The sequence below is a fragment of the Podarcis filfolensis genome (genome assembly GCF_964270895.1).
Source record: "Podarcis filfolensis genome assembly, chromosome: 2".
NCBI lineage: Eukaryota > Metazoa > Chordata > Lepidosauria > Squamata > Lacertidae > Podarcis > Podarcis filfolensis.
The window spans coordinates 10,121,458-10,142,539 of NC_139605.1; the positions used below are offsets into that span (position 1 = coordinate 10,121,458).

Consider the following 21,082-nt stretch of genomic DNA (forward strand, 5'->3'; position numbering starts at 1 on the left):
GTCTTGTAATGTGGTGAACCGGGTTCGTGTCCCCGTTCCTCCACATGCAGCTGCTGGGTGACCTTGGGCTAGTCACACTTCTCTGGAGTCTCTCAGCCTCACTCAACTCACAGAGTACAGTGGTACATAAGCTTCAGGTTACATACGCTTCAGGTTACAGACTCCGCTAACCCAGAAATAGTACCTCGGGTTAAGAACTTTGCTTCAGGATGAGAACAGAAATCGTGTGGCAGCGGCACAGTAGCAGCTAAAGTGGTGCTTCAGGTTAAGAACAGTTTCAGGTTAAGAACGGACCTCTGGAACAAATTAAGTACGTAACCAGAGGTACCACTGTATTTAACAACAAGTACTTGAAAGACCAAACCACGATGTAGCCGTGCTCTTTTCCATCCCTTTCCAAGAATTGCAACAATCTGTTCCTCCAAATGGTTCTCCCTTCACTGCAGTCAACTGAAGGCAACCAACTATGCCCTGTTGGCCCCGATCTTTCTCACTGCCAATGAAAATGAATGAATAGAAGGAGAAATTATGCATGTGTCACCGACACAAAAACTTTGGATATACACTCTGTAAAATAATGAACGTTTACTTCCCCCTCCCCCCCCTCTATCCCCACTTCTCAACTCCCCAACCTTATACTGTATGCAACATTATAGTCTGTCTGTGTGTGAATTTTGATGATCTCCAAAGTAACAGAGTAGCTTATAGCTAAGAAGCAAAATAGCTGTTCTAGGTAATAGTTCCTTTTTACAGACTACAGTGTCCAGACTCTTGGTATTCAAAAGAACTTTACTTTCATAAACATATAACTGAGAAAAATATATTTACAATCTCATGCTTATTCAAACATGGGCATGTTCTCACTTGAATTGTCTTACAGTTTCTTACGAAAGGTTTTTACTTTCACCTCAGCAGTAATTCTGTTTTTGAACAGGTTTCTCCTTATTAGCATTTAGTGATCTTCCACTGTTTCACTTCAGACAGATCACACTGACACACAATAGTATCCTGAGACATCTCTCTCAGCAGCAATTCTCCCTCATGCACAGAGAGAGAAAAGAACAGAAAAGCAGTTAAAAACAACAGTTACTGGAATAACAGTCTCAACAGAATGGAATGCCTCCCTCATGTGACTAACACACATGAGGGCTACTGTCAAAGGAAACTCCATCTTAAAATATTCTCATTTATGGAAATTAAACCATCATCCTTAGCACTTTCCCCAGACTTAGAGAAACCAGCGAGCCTTAAAACTAGAAGAGCAAAAAGCTCAAAGAAAGAGGGCACTTAGCGGCACCCATAGAGGAGATGATTATGATGATAGCTCCATTGATGTCAGTGAGCTTATTCTGAATAAAACAACCCATTGCTTTGTAGACCTCAGATCTCCAGAGGTCTTTGTGGGATTTGTGTCAGGGAACAGCTTCCAAACCCTGCTGCCAATGCATTCTCCTAGCTACACTTGCTGCAAAAAAATTCAGGAGGGCCTATTCGCAGTTCATTGTCTTCTGGATCAGTGCCTTAATCTTTTGTAGATTCTGCATATCAGAGCAAAGCCATTGAGGTGTCCCCAGATGTTGTTGTCCAGTTCCCATCAGCTTCAGCCAGCAGGGCAGACAGTCAAGGATGATAGAAACTCTAATCTGGACCTCAACACCTGGACTATGCTGCTCTATATCCTTCCCATTGAAACAAATATGAAAATAAATTTTGGACGCTATAGATTTATCCTGGTCTGGTGCATGCAATGTCTTTTGTTTTGCAGCTGCATGATTTGTGCTTGTATAGTGGTGGCCATTGGCTATAAACAATAAAATTTATAGATACAGTAGATTGAACTGCAAAAATAAGTAATAAAATAATAAAACAATTATTATTATTTTGGTCCTCACTCCCAAATGGTGTGTGTGTTTTTGGTTATATTGTGCTTTTGGTTATATTGGGGTTGGGGGGTGGAGAAGTATAAGGCCAAAACCGCTCCCCTCCTCTGCTAAATGGATGCAGGAGACCAGAGGCAGCAAATGAAAAAGCAGGGAAAGACAAACCCTCCAAGTGCCACTATTTTCCAGGGATGTCCCTGATTTAGAGAAGCTGTCCTGGTTTCTGATCTGATCCCAGAATGTCTCGCTTTTCCTTAGGGTCTCCCTATTTTCATTGAAGAAATGCTGGAGGGAATGGAGTTATCCAACCCACGGGCCCTCTGAAGGCAATCCTGTATAGGAAAGTTTTTTAGAAAGGAAGTCTAAACAGAGTTAAATTTGTGAAAATTTGGATAAGATTGTATATTCATGTTGAAAAATTAATAAAAAATATTTTTTTAAAAAAAGGGAAGTTTTTTAATGTTTAATGTTTTATTATGTTTTTATGTTGGAAACTTCCCAGAGTGGCTGGGGCAACGCAATAAGATGTGCGGTGTATAAATAGTAAAATTATATTTATGGAATGGGATGTCCCTATTTTCATCAGAGAAATGTTGGAGGGTTTGGAAAGGTCGGTTCTTGGAGCTAAGTGATTGCATGATCCCAACCAGCAGAGCTGGGAACTGGACTGCCTCCTTCAGCTACCCATTCGGGCTGCAGGCATAGCTGTCAACCTTCCCTTTTTTTTTGCGGGAAATTCCCTTATTCCAGCGCCATTTCCCGCTGCTATCCCGGATTGTTAGATATCCTGTAGACTGTACCCGGGAGAGGTGAGGCTGCTCATCCCTTATTTTCCAGTCTGCTGATCCCTTATTTTGAAATCTGAAAATTGACAGCTATGGCTGCAGGGTGGCATCGTCCCAGCTTTCTGAAAATATTTACTGATGAGGAAACTAGTGACTGCACATCAGATCACAAGGAGACTTATTTGTCCAACATTCTGGATAGCATATAAGATGCCAGGTAGATGCCTATGATACAATAAATTTTGAGGGACAGCGCAAGGGGGCGCATCCAGCCTTGCAGCCTCCCAGGGCCCAACCCACAGCCAGCGAGCTCCGATGCCCAGAGAGGCAGGAAACGGGGCCAGCCAGGGGGACTCGAGAGCGGCTGCACTTTCCTGTCCCCCGCCGAGGAGAGCGGAGGAGCAGCGGGCAGTGGCCTGGCGAGTTTCCCCGGAGAGGAGCCGGATTCCGAGGAGTCCGAGGTGCAGGAGGCGGGGGGGGCGGGGAGAAGGAGAGCACGTGCGCCTGGCAGGATCGGGCCCCGAGTGGAGCCAGAGGCTGCAGGGCGCCCCCCAACCGGGCAGGAAGGGGAAGGGGCGCAGCTGAGGGGCAGGGCATCTGCAGGAGGGCACAGGGGCAAACATCTCTGGCTCAGGCTGGCACGGACCCTACCGGAGACCCTGGGGAGCTGCTCCCTTCAGTCCTGAGCTCAAGGGGCAGAATGAGGGGTCCAAGGCAGCTGCTGCTTCCCGATGGATCAGCGGCGTAGCTGGGGCTTTTGCCTCCCCTGTCCCTGTCCCTCAGCAGGGAGCCCAGCCCATTTCGACCGTCCTCCCCACGGCGGAGAGTGAAGGGGAGGCGGGGGGGGGGAGAGGAAGAGCAGTGCAGCAGGGAGGTGCCCCTCTCACTCTGCAGCCCCGTGACATCCTTTGCAGGCCACTACTCCTGCCCCCCCTCCTCTGCCAGTGCCATTGATAAACCTATCGCCCTCCTTGGTGAATTAGTCTGATCGCCTTCTAAAGCTCTCTTTGCCACCACCATTACCGCATCTTGTGGCAATGATGTCCATCAGATTCATTTAGCAAGGAAATGGCTTCTTTTGTCTTCCCCAAATCAAGGTACACTGTGCCTACATATGGAGGTTCTGTTGTTCTGTCAAGGCTAATAAAACAGCTAATAGATCTATTTCCCGGAGAAAGCACCTGATCTTTCCCCAAACTATCAAAGCTAGTGACCTCTTGTGTCTGCATGTAAATAAGTGAGACAGGCTTAAGCCTGTTTCGTTACAGGTTTTATTTCCACCTTCCTCTGTAAGGCAGCAGAGTTTTCAGATGAAGGCTGAGGGTTGAAGTGGGTGACACTTTTGAGAATGCAGAGGAAAGGAGGATTCTTCAGATTTTACAGTATTTTTGTAAATAGTCCTTAAACTTTTTCCAGTCCTGTTCCATCGATTCTTCTCCCTGGTCACGGATTCTGCCAGTCATTTCAGCCATCTCCATGTAGTCTATCACTTGCGTCTGCCATTCCTCCACGGTGGGTAGATCTTGTGTCTTCCAATATTTGGCTAAAAGTATTCTTGCTGCTGTTGTTGCATACATAAAGAATGTTCTATCTTTCTTTGGCACCCATTGGCCAACTATGCCCAAGAGAAAGGCCTCTGGTTTCTTAGGAAAGGTACTTTTAAATACTTTATTGAGTTCATTATATATCATTTCCCAGTAAGCCTTAACTCTTGGGCATGTCCACCAAAGGTGAAAGAATGTTCCCTCAGCTTCTTTACATTTCCAACATTTATTGTCAGGCAGGTGGTAAATTTTTGCAAGCTTGACTGGGGTCATGTACCACCTATAAATCATTTTCATAATGTTCTCCTTTAAGGCAATACATGCCGTAAATTTCATACCGGTGGTCCACAACTGCTCCCAATCAGCAAACATAATATTATGACCTAAATCCTGCGCCCATTTAATCATTGCTGCTTTGACCGTTTCATCCTGCGTGTTCCATTTCAACAGCAAGTTATACATCTTTGACAAAATCTTAGTTTTTGGTTCTAACAGTTCTGTTTCCAATTTCGATTTATCCACCTGGAAGCCAATTTTCCTATCCAAGTTATAGGCCTCTCTTATTTGATAATAATGAAGCCAATCTCGCACTTTGTCTTTTAATTTTTCAAAACTCTGCAGTTTCATTCTGTCACCTTCTTGTTCCAAAATTTCCCAATATTTTGGCCATTTAGCCTCCATATTGAGCTTTTTCTGAGCCTTAGCTTCCATAGGTGACAACCACCTTGGGGTTTTACTTTCCAGCAGGTCTTTATATCTTATCCAGACATTGAACAAAGATTTTCTGACAATATGGTTTTTAAATGCCTTATGAGCTTTAACCTTGTCGTACCAAAGATATGCATGCCACCCAAAAACATTATTGAAACCTTCTAAATCCAAAATGTCTGTATTCTCAAGAAGCAGCCAGTCTTTCAGCCAGCAGAATGCTGCTGATTCATAATACAATTTAAGGTCTGGCAGGGCAAATCCACCTCTTTCTTTTACATCAGTTAAAATTTTAAACTTAATTCTAGGTTTCTTGCCCTGCCAGACAAATCTAGAGATGTCTCTCTGCCACTTCTTGAAACAATCCATCTTGTCCAAAATTTGCAGGGATTGAAACAAAAATAACATTTTTGGCAATACATTCATTTTTATAGCTGCAATTCGACCCAACAAGGAAAGCTTCAAGTTAGACCAGATTTCTAAATCTTTTTTAACTTCTGCCCAACATTTCTCATAGTTCTCTTTAAATAAGTTCAAATTTTTCGCCGTCATATTAATCCCTAGGTATCTTTGAGTGTTAATAGGATGTGGGAAGTAAAGGCAACAGGGTTTGTGTGACTTTGGTCAAAGGTGTGTGAAAAGAAGAATCTAAAAAAAAGGATAAGGGGTTATGAACAGAACATTATTATGTCATATTTTATAAGATGAGGTACGGACTAAAATAATGGAAAATGGGGACATAATAATTAGAATATAAAATTAAGTATGGTTTAAACAAGGTTTTGAACTTGCTGAATTTGATTGGAATAAAGTGGAACACAAAAAAGGGGGATGTGAGGAGGTCAAGACAGAGGGGCATGGAACTTTATAAATCTAAGAAAGTGTGTATTTCTTTTTTCTTTTTTTTCTATTTTCTCTTTTTTTCTGTCATATATTTTTGTTTTTTTTTGAGCTTTATGTATGGAAATGATACAATTTGAAATGATGAATTCTTTGTTTTGTAAAACTAATAAATATGTATTTAAAAAAAAAAGGAGGATTCTTCAGAAGTATTGCATGTGGAAATGAATTAATGATAATAAAAACGTTGAAGACAGTATTGTAAAAGACTGAGGAAGGCGAAATTGAAATTAGCTATTCATGTTCAGATTATTACTCATTTCATTTCTATACTGCTTCATATTTTTAAGGGAAAAATTCTCAAAGCAATTAAAGGGAAATCTTATTGCAGTTTGTATCCATAGGATGTTGAGAACATTGTAGATCCAGGAGTTCTCTCCTCCTGATAGTCTCAGATTTGATTGTTCTTTCTGATAGAGCAGGAGGAACATTTATGGGCTGAAAGCTGCATTGATTCTGGAGGCCACATTCCAGTGAGCTTTGTGGCCAATGTATGCACATGCATGCGCACACAGAAAAGAGATGCAGACCATAAAGTCACATGCACACACGCCAGAGGTGCTGCACACACTCACCAGACATGCCATCTAGCATACATACAAGTCTTGCAAACATAATCAGCATGTTTAGACCTTCCAACCCCAGTTCTGGGCTGGAGGAGAAATAAGAGCACAAGAAGACTCTGCTGAATTAGCAAGGAGATCTGTGGAAAAAAGACCCTTCAGATTGTTCTTTAGAAATCCTCTTTAAAGAGCAGCCAGAGGGATCCTTTATTTCCAGAGCAGGGCTTTTACCCCATTTCAGCACTGTGCTGGTTTGTGCTGAAATTGGAGTTTAAAAGATCTCTCTAAGGGCCCTTTAGGCATCTTTCTCTCCAGGACAGACAGAGATCTTCATCCTATGATCAGATCAGGAGATGGAAACGGCAGGGACTAGCAGGACACATGAAGTGGGTTGTTTGATTTTGTTGGCCAATATTCCTTTTGCCTGTTTGTTTCTTAGGCTGTGCAGATACCATACATTTAAAGCACGTGGCTTCCCCCAGAGAACCACGGGACCTGTAGTTTATTGCTACAGTTCTCAACACCCCTAACAAACTGCTGCTCGCAGGATTTCTTGGGTGAAGCCATGTACTTTCAATGTTAGGTGGGTCTGTCACAGCCTTAATCATATACAAAGATCTGTTGCTGCCTTTCCAACATGCTAGAAGTTGCAGCCAGGATCAGCGTTCCCTGTCCACTGAACATGCTCAGTCCTCTCACTGGGCTGTTTTTGGATTTCCCTCCCTCTGCCTTGGTTTCCCCACTCCTAAATATTATTTGTACTTCCATAAACCTTGATGTTTCCCCCAGTATTTGGTTAACTTCCCCTCGTCCCTGGGTGGAGTCATTTGGGTGACATAATGATTGTCATTCACATCCTGAACATCAGATATAGAAAGAGTAATAATGTATTTCAAAAACTGGCTAATGGTTAAAAATGTGCTTTTGTTTTTATTCTTGGGTTTTATTTTATTTTGTGTTTATTTCTTTTCCAGCCGGGTGACATATAAATGGAAGAGCAGGGACCCAGGAGTCTTGCTAGACCAAACCTTACATGGCAGGTTTGTGATCATATCTCCTGCTATTCTTACTTTACCTAAACAGCTGCAGGTGACTCTGAATTTTATCAGAGCAGAAGCTGTGTCAGAAGAGGTGACCTTCCACCAACCCCCGTTTTCTTCATCTAAATTGCCTCCATTTCCAAAATGCTCTTTGGTCCCCACTGAGGCCTCAGCAATCCCATGTGTAGTCACATTAAATAAGACTGGCTTACCTTGCAAGGTTGTTGCAAGATTTATTAAGATAATGGCCAGGTTCAGATGACTGAATTACAGCCTGAAAAGCTGGGTTAAAAATAGGAACAGTTTTTAATGCATTGCTGCAGCAAAGTTACGATAAAACCAAAGTTGACCCAAGATTAAAACAAAAAACTCTAGCCGCCACCGCATTCTCCTGGCCCCCACAACCAGAATGCATCACTCCAGGAAGGACTCCCACCCAACCTTTAGTGTGAGAGGGCAAAAGAAAAGGACTCTGCATGGGTAGCTTCACGAATTTACCAGCTGTGGTCCTGCACTGGCAGCGAGGCTAACAAACAGGGGAGCTGGGAATGTGCTGGTCCCGTATCTCCCTGCATCTGCCTCCTGACCTAATTGTCCCAGCTTACCTCATGATTGGGCCGGCCCTGATGGGGAACTGTGATGAAACCAGACAGTCTCTTATGAGCCATAACTAACAAACTTTCCATTTTGCCCAAACCAGGAAACTTACAGCTGCCAGCTTTGGAACAAGCTGGGATATTAAGCTAACTTCAAACTGTGCTTGGTCAAAACAGGAAACTCTGGTTGATCGGTGGCTTCGTGGTTTGACTGATCCCACTGATAGCAGTAAAAATAGGAAGCCCTGTTGCGTTCAAAGGGGTTGTTTGGACAGAGTCTCTGATCAGCATGCCTAGCAGGACAGGCTTAAAAAGGTAAAGGGACCCCTGACCATTACGTCTAGTCGTGACCGACTCTGGGGCTGTGGCACTCATCTCGCTTTACTGGCCGAGGGAGCCGGCGTACCCCTTCCAGGTCATGTGGCCAGCATGACTAAGCCGCTTCTTGCGAAGCAGAGCAGCGCACGGAAACGCCGTTTACCTTCCCGCCGGAGCGGTGCCTATCTATCTACTTGCACTTTGACGTGCTTTCGAACTGCTAGGTTGGCAGGAGCAGGGACCGAGCAATGGGAGCTCACCCCATCGCGGGGATTTGAACTGCCAGCCTTCTGATCGGCAAGTCCTAGGCTCTGTGGTTTAACTCACAGCACCAGTCGCATCCCAGTACAGGCTTAGAAATCTATTATTATTATTATTATTATTATTATTATTATTATTATTATTATTTGCATCCTGCCTGTCTGACTGGGTTGCCTCTGCCCATCTGGGTACCTTCAACAAAATAAAAACCATCAAAAATTACCTTGTAAAGGGCTGCCTTTGGAAATCTTCCATTTTGTAGAAATGGCCGTCGGTTTTAAAGAATTGCCCTCTTTTCAGAATCACGTGGTGTAAACATGTATGTTGTCCTCTAGGTCCAAACACACAAAGACTCACACATAGTAGGAGCAAGCAGTGCTCCAAAGTGCTTATCTTGTGAACTTGCCATATAAGTTGTTTACTCCTGACCAAAACTCCTGTTTCCCAAAAGGACAGGAGGGGTAGCAGAGGAGGAAATGGATGGTTTGAAGGCTCTTTCCATCAGCCGCCTCTCTCCCCTGAGGAACAAGACCAAAGGGTGTTTGCAGAGGAGGAGGCAGGGAGGGCAGAGGGAGCAGTGGGCGGATCCCCTGCCTCTCCCAGGGGGTCCTGATGCAAGCAAGGGGCTTCCTCCTTCTGCATGCAAGGGCCACCTATGTATTCAGAGCAGTCATTTGCAGATTAACTCTTAAATTCCAAGGGATATATATTTATATATATATATAGTGGGGAAGGAGGGGAAAGGAGAATGTTAGCCGCTTTGAGACACCTTAGGGTAGTGATAAAGCGGGATATCAAATCCAAACTCTTTTATACACACACAGAGAGAGATTTTTTATTAGTTTTCAATTACAATAATCCAATAAAAGCCTCATTGACACAATACCAAATTTGTTGTTGTTGTTGTTTAGTCGTTTAGTTGTGTCCGACTCTTCGTGACCCCCTGGACCAGAGCACGCCAGGCACTTCTGTCTACCACTGCCTCCCGCAGTTTGGTCAGACTCAGACTCATGTTTGTAGCTTCGACACCAAATTATAATACAATTAATAATGCCAATTGTTCAGATGCCAAATGATACAATTTTGTTGGTCCCCACGTGAATTGATGGCTGGATGATTTACTTTAACTCTGCATTCCAAAATCTTACTAATTCCAATTACCAAACCCTTATACCTAATTCCAAACCCTTATACCACATCTGCAATTTTAACGACTTCTATTCGCATTAACACATCAAATAATTTACAGTCCTAGGGGTGAAGCATTCAAACACTCTTTGTTCTTGTATGTGGCTATTATTGTGTCCATAATGTTTCTTCCTGTCCTTGTACTGTATTATGTCTATCTTTTGCTAGTTGTTGCTGTTCTACATCATGTCTTGGGCGGAGCTAGTATTCCACAGCTGTTTCATAAGTTCTCCATTGCACCATTCCAAGCTTCATTATTTTGCACCTCAAGCAGCAGCTGCAGAAATCATACTATCAAAATAAGTGTACACCATTTTCTCTCAGCCTGGTGAGGAGAGGAGAGCTAGCTAGTTAGCTAGTAATGAACCTTCTTTGCCAAGCTTCCAGCCCACTGTTATTTCTTCATTCAGCCGATAAGAAGTTAGATCCAATTAAACTAAATTCAAAGTCTTTAGCATTGTTCAGTTCTGCCTGAGGATGATAAAAAGTAGAAAACCTTTGGAAAATATAGTTTCTCCCCCTCCCTCCCCATTTTTTTCTTTACACACACAGTTCCATTTGATGTTATATTCCACATCTGCAATCCATTTTTCACTGTCATCACCAATACATCCATAATTTTAACAAGTATTTCAGGGGAGAGTTGCCGAATCATAAATATAAAAAATCAAACTTAGTATAAAGAAGCCAAAGGCTTCCCTCCACCCCACTTTGTCTTTTACACAGAATGATGTCGTTTTTCCAAGTTAAAACCTTAATGAGCTTGCAACTGTTCGATTATGTAGTTCATGATCTCACCTTTCCCAGCATGCCTCTGTAGATTAGTCCAAATTAAAATCTAATGAACAGAAATACCTCTGCTTCTTCATGGCAGCTTAGGAGAGTTACCAAGACAATCTGCAAGTGAAGCCCGTTTCCCCATCCCTGGGAGGGATTTGCAATGGTGATTACCCTCAGTCATCCTTGTTTTTTCTTTGATAATGATCTCCCACTGTTGTAGGAGTTGCCTCCATTAAGACAGACCAGAACCGGAATCCCCATGGGCAGGAGAATCCCTGCAGGAGCTCTGAAACTCCCTTTTCTTCTTCCTCCCTCCCTCCCAGGAAGCTGCAACTTGCTCTGGCTTCTGGGCTCCTCAGGAAGCTGAACCTGCAAACCTAGCTTAGACGGAACTTGCAAACCTGGCCAGGATGGAAGGAGGAAGATGGACGGATGACCTGGTCAGGCTGTCTCCCGCATCCCTCCCCACAACCTCTGAGCATTACCTCCCAGGACTCTTGGAGAAATTTGGTGAGTTCCAGGGGAGAGGAGATGGGGAGAGGGATGGATGGAAGGTGGAGGGAGAAAGAGGAAAAGATGGAGAGGAGACAAAAGGCAGGGAGTTCCTGACAGTAAGAATGAAGGGGTGAGGCCTTCTCCAAATCAGCTCTTTGTTTTTGGAATCCCTTTCATAAAGTAGTGGGGGCGGATTTTCTTCCTCCAGGCTTTTAAATCTCTTGTTTTATTTCCACTGCGGGATTAATTGATGATAAAGATGTTGCACACCAATCCTGAAAAATGGGTGAAGAGGGATATGGAAATGCTTTCCCGTAATTATTTATACTTCATATATTTAAATTGTTTCTATTACTTTTATTTTTTATAGACAGGGTCAGAGTGGTACATTCCAACAGCATCCAAACACAATAAATGCATGCACCTCCCCAGTTTGATTTGTTTAGGGACAAAGGACCCATTAGCATGATACACAATTCCTGTGGCTGGAGGCTCTGTACATGGGATTGGGCATAGGAAGATTGGGCATTGGGCATAGGAATTATAAGCAAATTGTGTAAACTTGCCAATCTTACAGACCGGGGTTGTGTGTGAAAGTGAGTGAGTGAGTGGGATAATAATTTATAGCACCCCTGCAATTTTGTCCATCCCTAAGCTTACATGGAGATACTGTGATACAACTTTGGTCCAAATTTCAAAATTAGTACACAAAGCCAACAAAGAGGCTCATAAGTTTATAGTGGCACCAGCTTTCCTAGACAAGAGTCCACTTTGTTAGACTGCAGCCCACAGAAGCTTAGGCCATAATACCTCTAGTTGCACTAGGTTCAGGTTGTGGATTTTCGGGTTGCGAACGCTGCAAATGTGCAGAAGCATTCTGTGTGCTTCGCGCATGCGCAGGAGCGCTCTATTGCATCATGGACAGAAGCGGCACTCTATGGACTTTTCAGGGTGCAAACAGCACCCTGGAATGGATTGCGTCCATAAGAAGAGGTACCACTGTATCAGTCTTTAAGGGCTACAAAAGATGAATCAACAGAAGCATAGTTAATCTATTGACTACCCTTTCTTTGAAATGTTTTTAGTGGTTTTTACAAATACAAGTTGATATCAAAGACATTTATATAATCATTTAATGAGATTCTCTGAATCTCATGACATCTCCCCGTTCCTTTCATGGATCCTTATATTAATTTTTCCAAAACTAAATATTATTTTTTTTAAAGTATTTTTCTTAAACAATTTCAGCATAACAAAGTATCAGTCCACATAATCAATTACATTATTCCCTCCCTTTCCCCCCCACCAAGGCCTTCCCTCAGCTCCCCTCTCTGATTTATTTGCACATATTGTTCTCTGCATATTATAAAATTGTACATATCCTTACTTTATCTATCATGTGTTCAGTTAATAAATTTGTGGATGTTTATTCAAAACCTGCCAAGGAGTCCAAATCATTTTGTTGTCTTTTTAAGTAATTTGTAAAAAGCTCCCATTCTTCCTTGAAGTCACTGTTGTTCTTTTCACACAGTTTATATGTCAATTTGGCCAATTCCGCATAGCTCATCAATTTTTCTTGCCATTGTTCTTTCTTTGGGATTTCCTCATTCTTCCATCCTTGTGCTAACAAGACTCTTGCCGTTGTTGTAGCATACATAAATAAGTTCTTTATTTTTTTTGGCAGGTCTTGCCCTACAATCCCTAACAAAATTGCTTCTGGTTTTTTTACATATGTTAATTTAAATTTTTTTTTTTCAATTCATTATATATCATTTCCCAATTTTTTTTGACTTCTCTACATTCCCACCACATATGATAAAAAGTCCTTTCTTTTTCTTTACATTTCCAACATGTGTTTAACCCGGTTTTATACATTTTTGTTATCTGTACTGGTGTTATATACCATCTATACATCATTTTCATATAGTTTTCTTTCAAAAGAGAACAGTCTGTAAATTTTAAAAATATTTTCCACGTTTTTCCCCAGTCCTCAAATTGTATATTGTGTCCTATATCTTGTGCCCATTTGATCATAACTGATTTGACCTCCTCATCTTTTATTTCCCATTCTAGCAAGATACTATATGCTTTGTTCACCAACTTCACTTCTTCTATAACTTCCCTTTGAAATCTAGAAGTTGTATAACTAAACCCCTTCTTGTTGTCTTCCTTGTACATCTCATGTAATTGTCTGTAATGTAACCAACTCTGAAAATGATCTTTTATTTCCTCATAATCTTTTAATTTCCATTTTCCTTCTTGATCCTTCAACAAATCTCTATATATAGGCCAACTAAATATTGATACATTTCCCACAGTTTTCATTTACCTAAATTGTCCATAAACTTCTTTACTTTACAAGTGATTCTTAAAAGTCCAACTAATGTTTTGATTTGCTTGCAGTAATCTCTTAGGCAAAATTATAAATTTTCCCCATTCTTTTTTAAATTCCTTATCTTCTTGACTGCAGAGTCTCGTGGTAAATTTTGCCATTTCGGCAGAGTCCAGCAGTTTGACTTGTCATTCTTCCCTAATCAGGATTGTTGCATATTTCCATTTTTGGGATAATAACATCCGTGTAGCTGTTGTCGCATACATAGTCTTTCCTGGTCTTTTGGGATCTCGGTACCTGTAATTCCTAATAAAAGGCTTCTAGTTTCTTAACAAAAGTTGTTTTAAACATTTTTTCAATTCATTATATACCATTTCCCAAAATAATTTTGTTATCTTACATGACCACCACATCTCTTTTCTTTTCTCTTCCTCTCTTTGGCAATCACTCATAGCTGAGTAAGATTATTTTCCACAAACGCAGTTTTAACAATGAGTCCGTAAGTGACTGTGGAGGCCAATTCTGGATCCACACGACCTTCCACAGAGGGGACATTGGTTTCCGGGCGGGAGTTGATCACAGTGTGGATTTGCCAAGCGTGCCTTCCTCTTAGCATGTTTCTCCCTTGCATCCCGAGTTTGAGTGTCCTCAAAGCCCATGACACGTTCTCCAATTGGAGCGCTCGCAGGCAAGCGTTTCCCAGTTGTTGGTATTTATACTACATTCTTTAATATTTGTCTTGAGACAGTCTTTAAACCACTTTTGTTGACCACCAGCATTACGTTTCCCCTTTTTAAGTTTGGGGTAGAATAGTTGCTTTGGAAGATTATAATCAGGCATCCGCACAACATGACCAGGCCATCAAAGTTGATGTTGAAGAATCATTTACACATATAGTAAAAGGTACCCACGTCTCTTTACATTTCCAGCAGGTATTTGAATTTGTTCTATACATTTTAGATAACTTGCTAGGAGTCAAATACCACTGATACATCATTTTCATATAGTTTTATTTCAATGTACAACAAGCTGTAAAGTCGAGATCTGTTTTCCAATCTGCTATTTGTATGTTATGTCCTTAGTCCTTTGCCCATTCACTCATAACTGATTTGACTTGTTCATCCTTTGTATACCATTCTAGGAGCAAGTTATACATTTTAGACAGATTTTTGTTGTTACTTCCTAAGAGTTCTTTTTGAAATTGTGATATCTCATAACTAAAACCTTTCTTTTTGTCTGTCTTAAAGATATTGTTTAGTTGATGGTACTGTAACCAGTCAGTTACAGCTTCCCTTATCTCTTCAAAATCTTTTAATTTTAGTTGGTTTTCAACTTCAGTTAACAGCTCTCTGTAAATCGGCCAATTACTTCTCATATTCCGTTTTTTCAGAGATATTGCTTCAAGGGGGAAAGCCACCAGCAATTTTTTATTTACAAGCAAATTTTTATACTTCTCCCATACCCTAAAAATTGATTTTCTTACTATAGTGGTACCTCGGGTTAAGAACTTGATTCGTTCTGGAGGTCTGTTCTTAACCTGAAACTGTTATTAACCTGAAGCACCACTTTAGCTAATGGGGCTCCCGCTGCTGCTATGCCGCCGGAGCACAATTTCTGTTCTTATCCTGAAGCAAAGTTCTTAACCCAAGCTACTATTTCTGGGTTAGTGGAGTCTGTAACCTGAAGCTTCTGTAACCCGAGGTACCACTGTATATGATTCTGAAAAGCTCTATGCACCTCCCAGATCTAAAATACCTCCCAGAGGTATTTTAAAATGTCCTCCCAGATCTGTGTTTTCCTGTGTTTTCCAATGTAATCAATTCCCGGTTCTAGCAGATACAGGATGCTTCATACTAAAGTTTCAAATCCAGCAGGGTGAGAGAAGAAGAGTTTGGATTTGATATCCCACTTTATCACTACCCGAAGGAGTCTCAAAGCGGCTAACATTCTCCTTTCCCTTCCTCCCCCACAACAAACACTCTGTGAGGTGAGTGGGGCTGAGAGACTGAGAGACGTCAGAGAAGTGTGACTAGCCCAAGGTCACCCAGCAGCTGCATGTGGAGGAGCGGAGACGCAAACCCGGTTCCCCAGATTACGAGTCTACCGCTCTTAACCACTACACCACACTGGCTCTCTCTCCTCTCTCTCTTACAACTGTAAATAATTTATATTTTATCCTTGGTTTCTTCCCTTGCCAGATAAACCTAGATATGTCTTTTTGCCATTTTTCAACACATCCTGTGTTGCCCATCGCCATGACTGATTGGAATAAAAATGACATTTTTGGCAATACATTATTTTTTATTACTGAGATTCTTCCCCAAAATGATAAATTCATTCTTCCCCATAGATCTAAAGCTCTTTTTCTTTCTTTCTACACTCTAAAAATTGTGTTTAAAAATATTAATATTCTTAGCTATCAACCAAACTAAGTATTTGACTTTTTTATGTATAGCTACCGTAACTCTGTTTTCTGTTGTAATTCCTTTTTGTCTTACTCCGTCAGGTTTTTTACCAAAAACTTAAGTCTTATTCTTGTTTAGTTTAAAGCCTATGACCTGCCCGAAGTCCTGTATCTTTTCTAACACCTTTGGTAGAGTATTTTTTAGATCCTCCACTCTAATTACAAGGTCAACTGCAAAAGCTTTTAATTTACCATATTTTTCGCCCTATAAGGCGCACCGGCCCATAGGGCGCACCTAGTTTTTTTGGGGGGGGAATAAAGAAAAAAAAATTATTTCCCCCCCCCAGGCGCGGGGCTGGGGTGGGGGAAGCCCGAGCTTCCCCCGACCCCAGCCCCCAGAACAGGCTGCTATCCGCAAGCCTAGGGAGCCCGGCGGGAGCTCCCGCCGGGCTCCCCAGGCTTGCGGATATCTGCCCGAAGCCAGGGGCGTGCTGCTCAGCGCGCCCCAGGCTTCGGGATGCAGGCTGCTATCCGCAAGCCTGGGGAGCCCGGCGGGAGTTCCCGTGGGCTCCCAAGGCTTGCGGAGAGCTTCCTGAAGCCTGGAGAGCGACCCCTCTCACTCTCCAGGCTTCAGCGAAAGCCTGCATTCGCCCCATAGGATGCACACCCATTTCCCCTTCATTTTTGGAGGGGGAAAAGTGCGTCCTATAGGACGAAAAATACGGTATATGTTTTATTTCCTACTGTTATTCCTCTAATTATGTAATTTCTTTGCTCTTATCTCTCCAGGGCCTCTAATACCAAATTAAATAATAATGGTGATAGGGAACATAATTGTCCTGTCCCTTTCGTTATCTTACACTTTTCTGTATCTAACCCTTATTAACAATCAGCATGGCCTGTTGCTCAGAATAAATCGCATCAATTCCTCTCCCAAATGTTCCCCAAAATTCATTTTTTTTCTATGAAAACCCATGAGACGTTATCAAAAGCCTTTTCAGCATCTATAAACATTGAGGACGCTTTATCTCATTTTTTACTTCCAAATATTCAATAATATCAATTATATTCCTTATGTTATCCTTCATCTGACATACTGGACTGATTGTGATGAATTATTTCTGCTAAAACACCTTTCATTCTATTGCCCAAAATGTTAGCGATACTCTAATTGGAGTATTTTTCTGACCTTTTAGTTCAAGAATTATTGAGTTGTGGTCCGAAAGTGTTCTTGGTTGTATTTCTCCTTTTTTAATCTATGGACTCCCATCCTACAGGAGACAGTGATGGCCAACAACTTGGATAGCTTGAAAAAGAGGATTAAATTGATGCCTGTGCTCTGCCCTCACGGTCCTAGGCAATAATGCTTCTTAATACTAGTTTCTGGAAAGCACAGGAGGGCAGAGAAGGCTCTTATACTCCAATCCTGCTTGCTGGTTTCCCATAGTTGGTGTCAGGAGCTTGTACTACTCTCGAGTAGGACCCTGGCAGAGACACATGTCCGACTGGCATGTTCTGTCCCTCCTGGTCGTTCGTTCGGGAGCTTTAAAAGCTTTCTTCTGCCTGAACATCACAGCGACCGATGCCAACAGACATCGGCACACTTGGGGATCCGCAGAGTGTTTGCAGCTTGCATAACAGAACTCAGAAACTCAGCATTTTGGCTAATCTACTTTATTTGCATATAAACACACATGGAGCACTGCAACATGGCTTCCTCTCTCTCTAGCATCAAACAGCAAAAGAGAAAGAACAAAGGACACTAGTCCCACTTCACGGAACACAGTAACACAAACATCCTGTCTTCGTCACTTCCCACACTGTGGAGTCATCAAACCCATGACTGCAGTCACAGAGCAGGAATCTTAACAGTTGGCCTCTGTGAGAACAGGATGCTGGACTAGGTGGGCCTTTGCCAGATCCAACAGGGTCTTCTTATGTTCTAAAATATTGCAATATTTTTACAGTTACATATGGGATAGTAACACTAAAGTTTTACTTCTTACTCATTGGAGAGACTACTACTAGAGCCAGAGATCATTTCCTCACTTGAAAAAGAAAAATACAGAGATGTGTCTAATAAGTCAATTCCACCATAGATCTGTATTATACAGTGGTGCCTCGCAAGATGGAAAACTCGCTAGACGAAAGAGTTTTCCGTTTTGGAGGTGCTTCACAAAACGAATTTCCTATGGGCTTGCTTCGCAAGACGAAAATGTCTTGCGAGTTCCTGCGGGTTTTTTTTCCTTTCCCCCGCCCTTTTTCTAAGCCGCTTATCCGCTTATCTGCTAAGCCGATAAGCCGCTAATAGCGCTAATCCGCTAATCCGTCAATGGGCTTGCTTCGCAAGACGAAAAAACCGCTAGACGAAGAGACTCGCAGAACGGATTCTTTTCGTCTTGCGAGGCACCACTGTAAAATGATGCTGTGTTACTTAGTGTGAATGGAGTGATCATGTGTTGCTCTTGCCATTTTCTCATCTGCATTGCTATAAATTGGAATATAGAGAGGACAGTGGAGAATGGGGAAAGTGTTAAAATAACAGAATGTGGACATTGGGTTTGGAATGTGTTCAGTCCCTTTCTTGTCTTTCTTGAAAGTCTTAACAGGATTCTCTCACCTCTACTCCCAAACAGGTGAGGAAGATGACGGCCAGTATTCTATGGAGCCTGTGAATTCATTGGGAAGAACAAAGAAACAGTTTAAATGCATGGAATGTGGGATGTGCTTTAGTCACAGGGGAAGACTGAGGATACACCAACAAATTCACACAGGGGAGAAACCATTTAAATGTATTGAATGTGGAAAGAGCTTCAGTAAAAGTGGACACCTTAGAATACATCAACAAACTCACACGGGGGAGAAACCATTTAAATGTATTGAATGTGGAAAGAGCTTCAGTCAAAGTGGACACCTTAGAATACATCAACAAACTCACACGGGGGAGAAACCATTTAAATGTATTGATTGTGGAAAGTGCTTCAGTAGAACTGAACACTTTAGAATACACCAACGAACTCACACGGGGGAGAAACCATTTAAATGTATCGATTGTGGAAAGTGCTTCAGTAGAATTGAACACTTTAGAACACACCAACGAACTCACACAGGGGAGAAACCATTTAAATGTATTGAATGTGGAAAGAGCTTCATTGAAAGTGGAAACCTTAGAATACATCAACGAATTCACACAGGGGAGAAACCCTTTAAATGTATTGAATGTGGAAAGAGCTTCAGTCAGAATGGACACCTTAGAATACATCAACGAACTCACACAGGGGAGAAACCATTTAAATGTATTGAATGCGGAAAGTGCTTCAGTGAAAGTGGAGCACTTAGAAGACATCAACAAACTCACACGGGGGAGAAACCATTTAAATGTATTGAATGTGGAAAGTGCTTCAGTGAAAGTGGAGCACTTAGAAGACATCAACGAACTCACACAGGGGAGAAACCCTTTAAATGTATTGAATGTGGAAAGAGCTTCAGTGAAAGTGGATCACTTAGAATACATCAACAAACTCACATGGGGGAGAAACCATTTGAATGTATTGAATGTGGAAAGAGCTTCAGTCAAAATGGACACCTTAGAATACATCAACGAACTCACACAGGGGAGAAACCCTTTAAATGTATTGAATGTGGAAAAAGCTTCAGTGAAAGTGGATCACTTAGAACACACCAACAAACTCACACGGGCGAGAAACCATTTAAATGTATTGAATGTGGAAAGTGCTTCAGTGAAAGTGGATCACTTAGAAGACATCAACGAACTCACACAGGGGAGAAACCCTTTAAATGTATTGAATGTGGAAAGAGCTTCAGTAGAATTGAACACTTTAGAACACACCAACGAACTCACACGGGGGAGAAACCATTTGAATGTATTGAATGTGGAAAGAGCTTCAGTAAAAGTGGAGCACTTAGAAGACATCAACGAACTCACATGGGGGAGAAACCATATAAATGTATTGAATGTGGAAAGAGCTTCAGTCAAAATGGACACCTTAGAAGACATCAACGAACTCACACAGGGGAGAAACCCTTTAAATGTATTGAATGTGGAAAAAGCTTCAGTGAAAGTGGATCACTTAGAAGACATCAACAAACTCACACGGGGGAGAAACCATATAAATGTATTGAATGTGGAAAGAGCTTCAGTCAAAATGAACACCTTAGATTACATCAACGGACTCACACAGGGAAGAAGCCATTTAAATGTATTGAATGTTGAAAGAGCTTCATTCAAAAGGAACACCTTAGGAAAAATCAGCTAACTCACAGGGGGGGAAATCATAGATGTATGGAATCTGGAAAGAGCTTCAGAGGGAGTGGAGACCTTAATATTCATAAGCAAATTCACACAGGCGGATAACCATATAAATGTATGGAGTTTTCCACTCAGGGTTCCCAGTCTTCCTGATAAGTGATGATGACTGTCAAGTCTCTGATGTGCAGATAAGAATTTGGTAGTGTTTGTTTTCCATCTTCGGGGCCATGCTGTTTGGAGACCCTTGCTTTTTTAATTTGAACTGTTGATCTGGATAGCTTGGAATCTGGCATTCTGGACTTTTCCCACAATGCTGCTTATTGGTCAGAACAGAGAGCTGGATCCGGATTTCCTGCTTCAGTGCATCATTCCCACGTACACTTCCTCGGTTTGTGAATATGGCTGGTTTGGATTCCTTTGGGCCAGTTACTAATAATCTACTTTTGTTGTTGTTCAAAATGGGTTTTTGCTGGTAGTGGGTTCATGAAATTTCAATAAAGCAAAGATCCCTTTCAAGAGATTCATTCTCATGTATTCCACTGTATAGTTTGGTTGGTCTGTGCCACCCACCCCCCCGGTCGTTTTGTTTCTTGCAGAGCGCCCAGTCTTTTGGGGAAGTGTGTTTGTTGCGCAAGAACTCCAAAGCAGCTTTAATTACGAAACCTGAATTTTCCTGTGTGTGACTGAATCCCACCCCAAAACAGAGATGGTTTGGAAATGTCCTTTGTCAGATGCATGAAGCATGAATGTAAGCTTGTGGCTATATTTATCTGTACACACACACACATATATATATATGTTCATGGGTGGAAAGAAAAAAAGTGAGGCCAGACAGACAATGAAATTCAAGGAATGCAGAAGGGCAGGTATATGGAAATTAAACCATTATCCTTTTTTTAATTTTTTTTATTGATTTTAATTCATTTTGCTACATCCAACATTAAAACAAGTGAAGAAATAAACATACATAACACATACATACAAAAAAGGAGTACATAAATAAAAGAAATAATAATAA

General features: G+C 41.7%; 1 protein-coding gene across 2 annotated transcripts; it reads left to right on the plus strand.

Moving 5' to 3' along the window:
• Positions 1-8,192: 8,192 nt before the first annotated feature.
• Positions 8,193-20,584, plus strand: LOC310756780 (uncharacterized protein). Of its 2 annotated transcripts, XM_083601513.1 has the most exons (3): positions 8,193-8,331; positions 10,887-11,073; positions 18,431-20,584. In XM_083601513.1, exons 2-3 carry the CDS (start codon positions 10,974-10,976, stop codon positions 20,026-20,028), a joined length of 1,698 nt encoding a protein of 565 aa, XP_083457639.1. In that variant the 5' UTR covers positions 8,193-8,331; positions 10,887-10,973; the 3' UTR covers positions 20,029-20,584. The 2 variants fall into 2 exon arrangements, with proteins under 2 accessions (XP_083457639.1, XP_083457640.1); XM_083601514.1 differs by lacking the exons at positions 8,193-8,331; positions 10,887-11,073 and adding an exon at positions 11,162-11,372.
• The last annotated feature ends 498 nt before the right edge of the window (positions 20,585-21,082 follow it).